Source organism: Lygodium microphyllum, chromosome 27 (genome assembly GCF_053477565.2).
Source record: "Lygodium microphyllum isolate KBCC chromosome 27, Lygodium_microphyllum_v1.1.10, whole genome shotgun sequence".
In the NCBI taxonomy this organism is placed as follows: Eukaryota; Viridiplantae; Streptophyta; class Polypodiopsida; order Schizaeales; family Lygodiaceae; genus Lygodium; species Lygodium microphyllum.
Window position 1 is genome coordinate 33,988,427 of NC_141161.1, and position 13,329 is coordinate 34,001,755.

A 13,329-nucleotide genomic window follows, 5' to 3' on the forward strand; every position below is an offset into this window, starting at 1 on the left:
TTGGACCCTTGGAGGTTGAGAAATTGCAGATTTCTGTGCTGTAAATCCTAATTTACAGTAGAAATTAGGGTTTAGCAATAGCCTCGAGAAGTGTGCCAGAAATTGAAAGCTCCAAGACGTGGAATTTTTTAGGACTGAAGGTGAATTTCAGCTAAATTCAGGTGGAGGACTAGCCAACCATTGAATTTGGGGCATTTCCATTGTCTATGAAGTGGGGGAAGGCCAATCAAGTGCTTGAAGCAGGGGCAAATAAAATTGAAGACTTGTTGGTTATTTTGGACAGCAAGGGGAGTTTGGATTGTGAAGGGGATCGGGAGAATTCCATTGTAAATCGACTTTTTCTTCAATAAAGCTAAAGAAATATCGAAAGAGGCATCAATTTTGAGGCCAATCGGGTGTGCATTGTCCAAGATCAGTAGGTAAATTTGTATTTTCAGATTTGCATTAATTGTTTGCTATTGTAATTAAGTTGTAATCATGGATTTACCACCCATCCATGGAAGGAAGGCTAGTTATAGACGGGGCAAGGCACGGGGCGGGGGAAGGCAGGGACGGTGGGGCAAGGGCAAGGGTTGATAGGGACTGGGGTGGGGTAGAGAGAAAGAGAGAGAGAGAGAGAGAAAACCAAAATACATCTGTCCAATGTTATCTCGTCGTAAAAGAGAAAGAAAAATGAACCCTAGTATAAGGCTAATATCTAAAGATCCTTAAGTCTAAAAACTGTGTGCGCACGATATTTAGCTATAATAGCTCCTCTCTAAATCTCAAGGTCAGCATAGGACTGCAGCTATGATGTGGTCTTAGGCCACTCTGTTGATGTGTTGAGAGGTGAGTCTCTTATGTCTCATAATGATGGCATTGATCTGACTAGTAGTATGGGCTCCTCAGTCATCGATCAGGTAGTCGAGGTTGCCATGCTTGGCAAAGTGCAATGGCCTTGTCTAGTGTGACTCCATAGTTGGTTTGTCTCTTTCTAGTGGGGCCCAACTTTTGGGTCAATCTTTCGATGATGATTCCTTTATGCTTCTTAAGGTTGATCGCTCGAATGTTAATCGTGCAATGGTCGTATGGAAACTTTTTGCTATGGCATCGGGACTTCATATTAATGCTAAAAAATCCACTCTGCTCTCTTGTATGGAAAATGATTTGCAGGCTTTGGGTTAAAATGATATTGTGATTCCTAAGGGGAATATAACTAGATACTTGGGTTATCCTATTGGGTTGGAGGTAGCTCCTTGTGCCCTGTTGGATTGGATGACATCTCGTATTCATGATCGGTTTATGTACTAGAAGTCACAAGGCTGGCCTTTCCATGTGAGACTTAAAGTTGCACAATGCATTATGATCAGCATGATTTCATTTTTCTTGCCACTGCTTTCTTGGACTAAGAAGTCCCTACTAGATTTGGTTTAACCTATCCGATTCACGTTATGGAAGAAAGGAAATCGCTTGGGTCAGGTGTGGATTTCATGGCAGCATGTGACTACTCCTAAAAGAATGGGGGAAGCAGCTCTCTTGGATGTTAATTTTCGTATGGTTTCTTTGAGGTTAGCTCTTCTGCAGGCTCTTTGTGTACAGACTCATCCTTGGATAGATATAGCAAAATTTTTTATAGAAAAGATTGGCATTTCTCATGGTAGCACGGTTATTCATGCTTCTTGGTGGCATGTGCTTAACTCCACAAGATCTATTAAGGTCTCCTACTCTTTTATCCTTTCCCATATGATAGCATTTTGGCACTCGATGCTACATTTTTTGGTTTGGCGCCCCCTGGATGTTCTCACAAGGAGGAGAATTCCCTGCTAGGCGAGGTTAGCATCCTCCAGGTTGTTGGACTGGCCTGATAAAGATCTGCAGAGAGACAAGTTTAATTGGATGGCTCGTTTGGGGTTGCAGTCAGTCCAATGTGTTGCGAGCTCGTAAGATCTCTGTTGGGCGATGCATATTTTGTACTACATGTGATGAGACAGTGCTTCATCTTTTTGTCTCCTGCCCTATTGCAAGACAGATTTGGAGTTTTATTTTCCGTGTCTGGTCCTTGTTGACTCAACACGGGATTTCAGCTCGTTCGTGGATTTTGGGGAAGATGACCTCCATGACCTCTTTGAGTTCAGACTATTCCGGCCTTTTCCATTTCCTTAGATGGACAGCCTTGTGGCATATTTGGTGTACTCAGAATGCCTTTATTTTTGATTCAGTATCTAGCATTCATGGTCATGTGGCCCAAATCCGGGGTTTAGTGTTATGGCAAATCACCTCTATGGTGTCTGCTGATTTGGTTCTTCCTGATATTGCTGCTCCCTGGCTGGACACTGTTTGCTCCACACCAGCTGTACTTTCAGTGTGACATTTCTGTGGTAGAGTCTGTGTAGAATTTCCTTTATGTCTGTTATTTTCTGTTATTTCTAAAGCTGACCTGATGGTCTTATGTAAAATACTTACTACTTAATTCAATTATCTTCACGAAAAAAAAAGAGAGATTAATGTCTTCTAAGGCCAAAATCGGCCTATGAGATAAAACCATGTACAATGCTATTGGTCATTAGACATTAGTGTGACGTGCTAAAAGGTGATCAGTGATATACTGTGAAAAGAAGCTAAGGTGATGTACAAGACAATATTTGGTTGATAAGAAGCACATTTAATTTGTAAGAAACATTTCTTACGAGTTTTATATGTTTCATATTTCTAGAAATGAGTGTCTAGGCAACTATATCTGTGTCAATTTTATCACTTTGAGAATAACCCCAAAAAGGGCCTTGATTTTAAAAAGCTCTCATCAGGCAACCATACACCAGCTCAAAAGCTATAAGAGGAGGCCGATGGGGGGGGGGGGGAACTGTTCTTCATACTGGATGATTACCATCATCCCAGTCATCAGTTACCAGTTTCTCCATGCCAGCCATCTGCTAACATGACCAGTCCTGCTGCTGCCATGTCATCATTTGCTGTCAAGACTGCTCTAGAAGGTTTTCATGCTACCATGCCATCATCAACATCATCAATGTGTGTCCAGACATCAAATGAAGCCTGCATGTGTCGTCAACCGCTCTTTTCTATCCAAATGCAGCCCCTGCTGCCTGAATTGCTGCCCTCCTTCCCACTCTGCTGCTCCAGCCCATCATGCAGCATCCTGCCACCAAAATGCAGCTGTCTGCTACTCCAGGCACAATTGCTGCTGCCTGGACTGCTGCTACCAGCCAAAACGTGAATTTTCCCTCATCATTAGCACCCAAATGTAGATGCTATCTCATAGACTGGTACCCCTACATTGGATGCTGGTTGGCTGCTCACATCTGGGATCCATAACAAGGATAATACTCCACCCTACTATTCATAGTACTGTAATTGGACTCTAGCTTTAGTAGTATGTAGTTGACCACCTCTTCAAGTGTCCTTGATCCCTACTACCATCATTTGCCTCAATCCTCACTCCCCTTGCTTAGCCTTCCACAACACTTCGCATCCTCACCATTGCTCCTTGTACTGTATTGTATCACCTCAGCATAGGTTTATTATACCTGTTATTCTATTTCCATCTTCATTATACATTTGCTCTATCATATAGAGTTGAACATTCATTTGTTATTCAAGGGGTCAGTCTTTGTGTATGTGGTTAGCCCATTTGTCCCCCACCCCAATCAAAAAAAGAAAGACCAAAACTTCCATCTTCATTGTACATTTTCTTCATGACCTAGATGTGAGCTTTCAGTTGCTATTCAACATTTTTGGTTTTTGTGACCATTTCCTTTATCGTATAGAGTACTCTAGGCCTAAAACAGTTTACTTGGATGGGGATAAGAGCACCTCTAGGGCCTTTATTGCATCCATGGAGACTTTCAGCAGAGCATTTGGTGATTTGCTTAATTGGCAGAAGTTGTATGGCTTTTGTGTATGTGACACTAGACAACTAGACTTGAGGCCTCATGGCGATTTACACTTGGGTTCCCTGTGGGACTGTGGTGAGATTTCTTGGATGTCATGTGGGGATTGACATTACTTAAGAGCAGCAATTAGCACCTCTTCTCTTGAGCATCAAATAGAAGCTTCTGTCTTGGATTTTAGTGAGGTTTTCTCTAGTAGAGTGGTGGTTGCCAACTAGGTTCTTGTTGCAACCATGCGGTATATCACCTCTTGATGGGCATTCACTAGCTGATGCATTGGCCAGTTGAAATGCCTCATCAAGAACTTTATTTGCCCAAGAGGAGACAGGAGCCTAGTCAGGGCAAATGTGGCTTGGGACCCAAATAGTTATAGCAGAAGCTTACTGCTTAAGCTCATTGTCAGGGGTGTTCTTCCCCTCGAGGAGCCGTGGAAGAAACTCTTGCTATGGAGGCTATAGTCTCTCACACCTATACTTGGAGGACCATGGCAGTCTAGCATCCACTTAATTTTTCAGCAGATTAGGATCAGAGACATGGGGAGGAGCTTCAAGGTTAGATTTGCAGTTGCCATCGTCAGAGCCTAGAGATCTGTTTCACCTGGGCTTCATTAGTTACCACGACTACAGTTGAAGAGAAGAGGCTCCAATCCTATAGGATTTGTGTAGCCATGTGTATTGGTGGGTGGTTTTCCACTTTCTACACTTTTGGGGATGTTGGCATCATTGGAATATCTGTAATGCTTTCATTTTCAATTCCCATTGTGGCATGCATAGCTGTATTGGTCATTTCTGAAGTCTCCTTCAATGGCAGTCGAGCACCATCGAATATGTGGGTCTTCTTACCTAGGATATTCTGGCTCCTTGGCGTGCTGCCGTCTCTTTAGTAACTACTTAGCAGTCAAGTGACTCTTGTACATTCCTTGTAATTAATACAATTACCCATTACGAGAGAGAGAGAGAGAGAGAGAGAGAGAGAGAGAGAGAGAGAGGGGTGACCAATACTAATGTTCTTCAGGTTGGAGCCACTCTTGCACGCCTCCTAATTTTTAATGGAGTATGGAAAGACTTCCTTGCTTCAGCATATGGAAATGCAGCTCATATTTTCTCAACCATTTTTTGGATATATTGGTTGCTATTTTCTCTTAGTGATTTGATGTCTTTATGTGTTCCATGTAAAAGTTTTGTGAAGATTTTGGTGTATTTATTTTTCGTTTATTTTCACAGGGGTGTCTGCATCAGTGATATGGTGCCATTTTATGCAGGAAGATTTGCTGCCCAAACTAAAACAGGTGATAAACTACGTAGAAAGGCAAGTAAACTTTTCTTGATGTTTAATGGAATTCATAGGGAGTTGGTTATTATATTGAACTTATCAAATATTCAAAAATACTTAAAATAAGAAAAAACAAAGAATGGTTAACCTGATAATGGGTTCAAGACCTTAAGTGCTCTGGCACCATGGCTCTCTATACAAAGGTAATGGCTCTTGACTACATGTGTCAAACCAGGCAGACACCGATTAATGCTTGTGAGAATGTATGGAGCATTACGAGTGATTGTTAGTTGGTGGAATTGATGAATTCAACCAAGTATCAAGAGTGGAAGTCGGTTAACATTTCTATTTGAAACAGGAGATTGTCAAGTCCAGCACAGGTTCTCGTAACCTCTTCGGTAGTGATTGCCATATTAGTGAGTCTATCCATTACAGCTACTTGTGATTTGCAAACAATACGACTGGTGCTCAGAATTTGAGTATATTTCAAAATTTAGGGACTTTTCTAGGATCTCAATGCAAAATGAGGAATGTTGACCTTTTACCAATGTTCGCCCATGAACATCGAAGTCTTGGTTATATTATTTAAAGACAAGGGAAAATTTGAAAAATATATTAGAAACTACAAACTACACAGTGGAGAAAGGACAATCCCTCAGGCTGGCTCTGAAGGAGAAAGCCTTGTATAGCAGGTTCAAGAACAATCCAGTCAAGAGGTCTACAATGCCATGCTGTGGAAGAATAAGCATGGAACAAGGTGCTAGAATCCCAAGTAGCTAGGAAAGCCTCCTGTCTCATTAAATACTCTTAGTATCTCTTTGGAGCTTGTCTCATCATCTGTGAGACAATGGTGATGTAATGATTGATAACACATTTGTATCTGACACTTGAGTCCTTGAGTAGGCAGGATTTTGGACCACCTTTGGCTCAAGGTACGAAATGAAGAATGAAATTCTCTCCTAAATATTCTCATAGCCACAACCTTGTGCTCCATTAGTGACCCAAGCAACTGCACCCAAGTTCCTATTGTCTACTCTTTTGAGTGCTTCTAACCACTACCTTACTCCTCCAAACCTCTTGGACCAAGGACACTTCTAGAGGGAGGGAGTGCCATGGACTCTCCTTTGCTGGCCCACATCAGAACAAGGTACGGACTTGCATTAGTGTAGCCTAGTCTTAGTGTTGTATCTATGCTAAGCACGTTTGTTTGATGTAAATCTGTGTATTCAAAAGCAATGAATTTCTATAGTTCAACAAATTCAAATCATCTAACTAATATACTTCACTCTTTTGTTTCTTTTGGGTGCTCTAGTGAATATGTAATACTTGTATTGTGTAAGGATATAGTAGACTAGATTAGGGTAGGCTATGGATGTTGAGATGGCAAGCTCAACATGTGCGGACGTGTAGACATTGATGATGGGCTGCTTGGCTCATAGTAGCTTAGGAACACGTTTCTTTGAATTTGAAACTTACGAAACGTTTCTGAGAGGGCGTTTTTAACTTTTTTTATTTTTTTGGTGAGTTGGAACCCAAAACATGGTTTTTTGACAAAAACTAACGGGCAATGTTAAACATGATGACGATGATGTGTAATGACTCGTGAGGACTCAAGATTTTGGATAAGAGACTAATTTTTTTGTAATTTTGTTTAGTTATTCGACTTTGTCAATCTAATATCTATTCTTGTCTTGAGATTTGAATATTATATGACTTAAGTCTCATTTATGAGTTATTTATGATATATTACGATTCATTCTTGATTTTGATATTTTATCAGTTTGTTTTGAAATGAGAATCATGATGTTGCAACTTGACTCAGTCCATGTTATAGATAGGCTATTTACATGTTAATTTTAATTTTGTTTGTGATATGTATGAATCATAATTTTTGAGTTCTAAACCATAGTATAGCTTATCCAAAGACTAACTTTGACATAAGCGACAAGTCAATAATGGATCATGGATATGTAATGTATAATGTAGTATTCTCAATTGACTCTATTATCACTCAAGCTCAATTAGCCATTTTTTGTTTAAGAGAGAGTTCCATAGAGATTTAGAACCTCTTTCCCGAGTCAAAACTATTAAAAATCTCTATATAAAAAAACCAGTGTTTCTTATTTTACCCCCTCTTAAAAGAAACTTATGAAGTATGCTTCTAACGTTTTGTTTCTAAACGTTTGTGACGTTTCTGGCTACAATGGCTTGGCTAGATGGGTCCGCACGTCTACACTTAGCACATTGGTGGTTATTATGATCCTCACATGGCCACTGACTTATCACTTATTATATTTAGTTTGTTGCATCTACCTACAGTTGGCATAGTTATAACGGCAGTCAATTAGTATAGTTTATTATACACTGTTTGACTTAGTAGTGCACTTTCCTTTATGGTGTATCTTATCTATACTTTGTGTACATTGTATTGTGGGTGAAAGAAGAAGAAGAAACCAACAAGAAAATGTTTTGACCTCTATCTTGTGAAGGAAATACCCTAACATAGAAACACAAATAACATCGTACGACAAAGCACAGACTGACAGAAAAACACAGTTAGGGTTAGGGTAACTTAGAGACAATGAACATAGAGAATGAATGAAATGATAGAACTATTGAATATACAATGCTCATGCAACAAACACACTATGCAGTGAATGAATACTGTACCTTGAACTCCTGTATCTCAAGGATCAGGGTAGATGGAGAGTGTAGCGTACTTTGAATGGATCCCGAATCATAGCAAGCAACCTTCAGATGTCGAATACCAGCAAACGTAGCTAAGGAAGGCTGGATCTGATACAGATGGCAGTGTAGGAGAGAGAGAGAGAAAAACATAGGTGAGGAGAGAGAAAACAACGAACACAGGCTGCAGGAGAGAGAAAACAGCAGTGACGGATTGAGGAGATAATGGCGACAGCTAGAGGAGAGAGAAAATTTGCAAGGCAATAGTTGGGGCCTGCAAACGCAACAATATGCTGACATGGCAGGTTGTATGACAGCTGGATGACGGACAGTAGCAGTCGCCTAGTTGGAAACAACAACAAATTGATGGAGGGTTGGAAACATGTGTCAGATGAGTGAAGACTGCAATGGACAACTCGGACTGTGACGTCCTTTGCAAATGGGGTGTGGGCAGTAAGTTGAAAACACCTGAAACCTACAAAAACGAGATTACGACTGAATGGAGGCTAGTATATCTTTTTATAGAAAGTTTGGGTCCTCCCAAGTGGATTTGTGCTTATGGGATACATACACTCTCTAGGAATGCTTTTCTTTTAAATAAACAAGGTTTCTTCCTTAATTAAGTATGTTTTGAGGCTGTTTAAGTGAAGCTAATGTATTTTTAGCTCAACACCCTCTCTCAGGCCTAACAATGGTGCCATGAGAAGTAGGCCAGCCAAGCCTTTTTTTTCTTTATCTTTTACCCCAAGGCGTTCCACCCCAAAGTAGCCAGAGCATCAGACAAAGGGTGCACGTCGGCTACCCAGTGGTCTATTACGACTATAGAGGCGATGGTTATCTTACCAAGGGAGCCCAAGTGATCACCCAAAGAGGCTAGGGCATGCGACAAAGGGTGCACGACGGCTGCCTAGTGTTCTACCAAGTCTTACAAAGACGGATAGAATTAGCTATGAACTTTTTCTTTGAGGGATTTATAGTGTTGATAGATTTAACATTGAGGGTTTCAAATTAATTTTCATCCTATTGAATATCCATGCTCCAAAGGGAAAAGTGATAAGGGATGGTTAGACCTAAGATCTTCGCAAAATAAGCATACTATCCCTACCATACTAGGTATCGATGAAGAAAAACAATGGCTAAGGTGTGGTGACACAAATATAGCAAAGATGTGAAGTAAGCAAGACAAGAAAAGCAAGCAAGCAATCTAAGGAGAATTGCCTTGGAGACTGCCATGTGCAATGCTATGAATATGGTGAATCCAGAGTCGACCACTCCAAAAGACCGAAAATGGATAAATGCACACAGATGCATGTTTATATAAACAGAGTGTCAATGCATGGAGTAATGCAAAGAAAGAGGCAAGATGTCATGCTCATGCAAAATACAATGCAATGGTGTCACTTGGATAGTGCCTCACAAGAAATTGTTCACTTGCCCAAGTATCCTTTTACAATCATGTCATCCTAATAGTGCAGATGAAGTTACAAATGTCTATATGTACAATATAAAAGAATAAATGAATGAATGAATGTCTAAAAACTGTAAGCATCATCATTGTCACTATCAAGAGAAGTAGTTGCTCCCTCAAACTGGAAGGGAAAGCAAGAGAGAAGCACCCTCTCCCTGTCAATTTGAAGAAGTAGGGGAGAGTGTACCCAAGTCAATTCTAGGTAGAAGGTACTGAAGAACGAGCCGGTTGACCGCTTTGGTCAAAATGTTTGTAAAATTGTCTAATGAAGGCACAAACTCTAAGCGGATAGTGTCTAGCTCAACCTGCTCTCTGGAAAAGTGGAAGTAGACTCCCACATGCCCCGTCCGTGGTGTGATCATCGGATTGCCCATAAGGGCAATAGCACTTTGGTTGTCGCAATAGATAATGGTGGGAGGGTTACAAGGGAAGTGAAGCGCCACCAGTAAGCTCCTTAGGTAGATGGCCTTGGTGGTGCCATCGAAGAGAGCCCTATACTCAGCCTCGGTCGTGAAAGCCACCACCATCTCTTGCTTATAGCTGGACCTAGAAATGAGAGCCGTCCCCAAGGTGGAGAGGTAGCCACCATGGGAATGTTGGGTGTCAAGATCTCTTGCCCAGTCGGAATTAGTGTATCCCTGCAAACATAAACCATAACCATAAGTGAGGCCTTAAGAATAAATACATCGAAAATAACGCAACACATGGAGATATGCAATCCAAATGACATCCTAGGTGCTGTGAAATACTAATTGAGAATGCTGACTGAGTAAGCTAGGTCTAGCCTAGTATGAATTAACCAAAGAAGTTTCCCTACAATTGACCTATAGGTATGCGTATCGAAGGGCTGACCTAGGGTATCCTTCAACAAGTGGACAGTAGGATCGAGAGGCGTGGCCACTAGCTATGTTAGATACGTAGTAAAGTGTCCCACGAGCTGAAGTGCGTACTTCTGCTGTGACACAAAAATACAACCCCTAGATCCAACTACCTCCATTTTTCAAGAAGTAAGACAACAGACCGAGGTTTGTCATCTCAAATGTAGTACTAAGCTTTGTCTTGATTTTTGCTATGGTAGTAGATGTGTGTATGCATGACACCCGAAGACTTTGAAGTGGGATATGATAGGCTAAGAGCCAAAGAATGCCTCGTACGGGGCCTTTTGAGGAAGAGGCGGAGTCCTTGCGGATGTATAGTAGCCTTAACCCAAAGCTACTTAGGGAGCTCTGCTACGAACGAGCGTGCCATTTCCATGACTGTCTGGTTTTTACGCTCTACGACTCCATTATGAGAGGGGGAGTTGGTAGAGGTGAGCTGGCGCGAGATGCCATGTTGCTGTAGAAACTCGGAAGATTGGTGGAAGATGAACTCACCATCGCTATCACTCCTCATGCAACCAACACGACGACTCGTTTGGTTATGAATCAACAACATCCAAATACAGAAATATGTGAAAGCTTCGGACTTATGCTTTAGGAAGTACACCCACATGTATCTTGAATGATCATCCACTATCAAAAAGAAGTACAACGTGCCATTTAAGGTGGCAGTGGGGATGTTGGTCCACAGAGATCAATGTGAATCAATCTAAGAGGTGCCTCAGCTCTATGTGTAGACTGTTGAGGGAATGGGGTACCGTGCTACTTTCCAAGCTGACATGCTTTACAAACATCTCGGGCTAGCTTTAGGTCAGGAAGGCCCTCAACCATCTTATGGTGAGACAACTTCTAAAGAAAGTTACAGCCAAGATGCTGTAGGCAGAAATGCCAAAGATGCTCATTGTTTGTAGGCTCTTGAGATGTGGCTAATGCATGGAAGCTATGGAACATGGAGCCCTCGGCTGTCGGCTCGGTAAGAAAATGGGTCATGTAGTATAGGCCATTAGATTGTGCCTCACCGCGAGCAATCACTAAACCAATATGAGAGTCAAGGATCTTGGCTCTGGTCACTGTAAAGAAAATGCTCACCCCAACCGGCAAAGCTACTGAACAGATAATAAGTTCACCCCAAGCAGAGGGACATGGTATACATTGTCTAGCAAAGCCAGATCCAGACCCTTGTCAGAGGCAAAATTGACGCAACCGTGAGCCTGGATCTTGACTAAGGAGTTGTTTTCTACACGAATCCGCCCGGCTACAAGAGCTCGAGTACGGAAGATGTCCTCTATAGGAGTCATGTGATGTGTAGTGGCCACAATCCAAATAGGTATTGATGTGCTCGGCTATGACGAGTGGGCCTTTGCAGTAACCTCGTTGGGAGGCAACTTACAGATGTGGACGAGACTTGCATTAGATGTCTCTATGGAGACGAAGTGGGCCTCTGCAGACCAGTCAGATAAGCCCTCTGGAGTTGAGAATGTTGTTGACTGTGATGGCTAACCAGTGGCAGTGTGAGTGTGACCTTTCCACTGGCCCTTGCCATCACCTTGCCTCCCGTAAGGGGGTTACCCAACTGAGGGGCGGGGGTCTGTGGCTTGGGTTTTGGTGTTGTGCCTCTTACCTTTGATTGACACTCGTCATTAAAACAGTCAGCCTTTTGACAATGTTGACAATATCTATTCTTCTCAGATACATTCTGCCATCTGGGTTTGAGTTAAGACTGGGAGTTCCTTGTGATTCCCCTGCTTGTTTTTTATTTTGATTTGAAGTTTGATTTTGTTTACCCTTCTCTTACTACCCCTTTTGAGAATGAGCAACAAGAGCCCCCTCTGAGGAATTATTCATATAAAACTGATCGAACAGCCGTGCATAATGCAATAGCTGACACTCAAATTCATAGAATGTGGATAAATTGGGTAGAGAAACCACTTGTTGCACAAAATTGAACTATTTACATTTGGCAGCTTGTTAAGAAACAATGTGACCTGATTGTCAGAGGACTTAGGAATCCCTATAGTGGAGAATTTAGCAAGGAGATGCCGATATTCAGTCGACTTGACTTTCAAGTCATCCCGGTCAGAGATTTTGAAGTTTTGAAGCTCATGGTCAAGATTTATTTGACGGTTCCTAACTTGAGCCGCATTGCGGTTAGTCAAGTGTGCCCATCGCTCTGACGCTAAGTCAAAGTGCTGAAGCTAAGAATGAAACTCAGGTAATAAGCCTTGTATCAACTTGATAATAGTGGAGGCATTCCTAGCCTTCCATGAGTGGACAACCTCGTATGGAACAAATGCGGGATCGAGTTGGGGTTCCAACTCTTGTACAAGATCCAATAGGTTCTATGAGTCAAGGACATGTCTCATCAAGTTCGATCATGTTGTAAAGTTGACCCGTTAAAATGCGTCTTGTTATTGAATGCATGCTTGGCGGAAAATGAGGTAGAACTATGAGGTGTTGGGAATGTGGGGTAAGGTGGATGTGGAGGATAAGATGGTGGTGGTGATAGTGGTGGTGTCTGATAAGGAGGAGGAGAGGGAAGAGGTGGGTAGGCAGAAATAGGTTGTGAGTGTTCATGAGTGTCGATTGATACGAAGGCATTGGAACATGAATGTTTCCATAAGGTGCCGGTGGAGGTGGAGGCACTAGGACATGTAAGCCCTGTCCAAATGATAGCTTGGACACACCAAATGACGAGGGTCCATTAGATAATGCCATGGTAGCAAACTGTGTTAGAGCTGGACATTCCTTGGATAGGCAAGAGCAGCTGGTGCAGGATGCGACATGTACAGATGGAGTCCCACGCGGCAGCTGGTCATTCGGACAACAGTCGGATAGTGCAGTTGGACAGCTGTTGTCCAGTCGGCTGCAGTTGACTTGCATTGGCATTTTTTCCAACCTATTTATAAGCTCTGATTTTAGCTGACTTGGTCAGTTGTTTTCATAGATTTCATGCTGTAGACCGTGGAGACTTCCCTTGGGGTTATGACGGAGACTGAGATCTTCAAGGTAGAGACGTACGTAGATATTCTCTTTGCACCCATATATTTTGGCATCCTTATACAACATTCTTCACTGCAGATTTTCTTGTCTCTTTCTCTTTGTCTTGTTCACTCTTTGTCTTGGTCATTCTCTTCCACATTGC

General features: G+C 42.0%; 1 protein-coding gene across 3 annotated transcripts in view; it reads left to right on the top strand.

Moving 5' to 3' along the window:
• LOC148012199 (uncharacterized) overlaps positions 1 to 13,329 on the top strand; it is a 123,692-nt gene that overhangs the window by 99,548 nt on the left and 10,815 nt on the right. For all 3 annotated transcript variants that reach the window (XR_015689014.1, XM_087668747.1, XM_087668746.1), the window contains exons 4-5: positions 4,899 to 5,011; positions 5,108 to 5,192. Coding sequence is in view for 2 of the 3 variants with exons in the window: in XM_087668747.1 (XP_087524873.1) it covers positions 4,899 to 5,011; positions 5,108 to 5,192 (198 nt within the window). In the remaining variant the exon portion in view is untranslated. The remainder of the gene's footprint in view (positions 1 to 4,898; positions 5,012 to 5,107; positions 5,193 to 13,329) is intronic.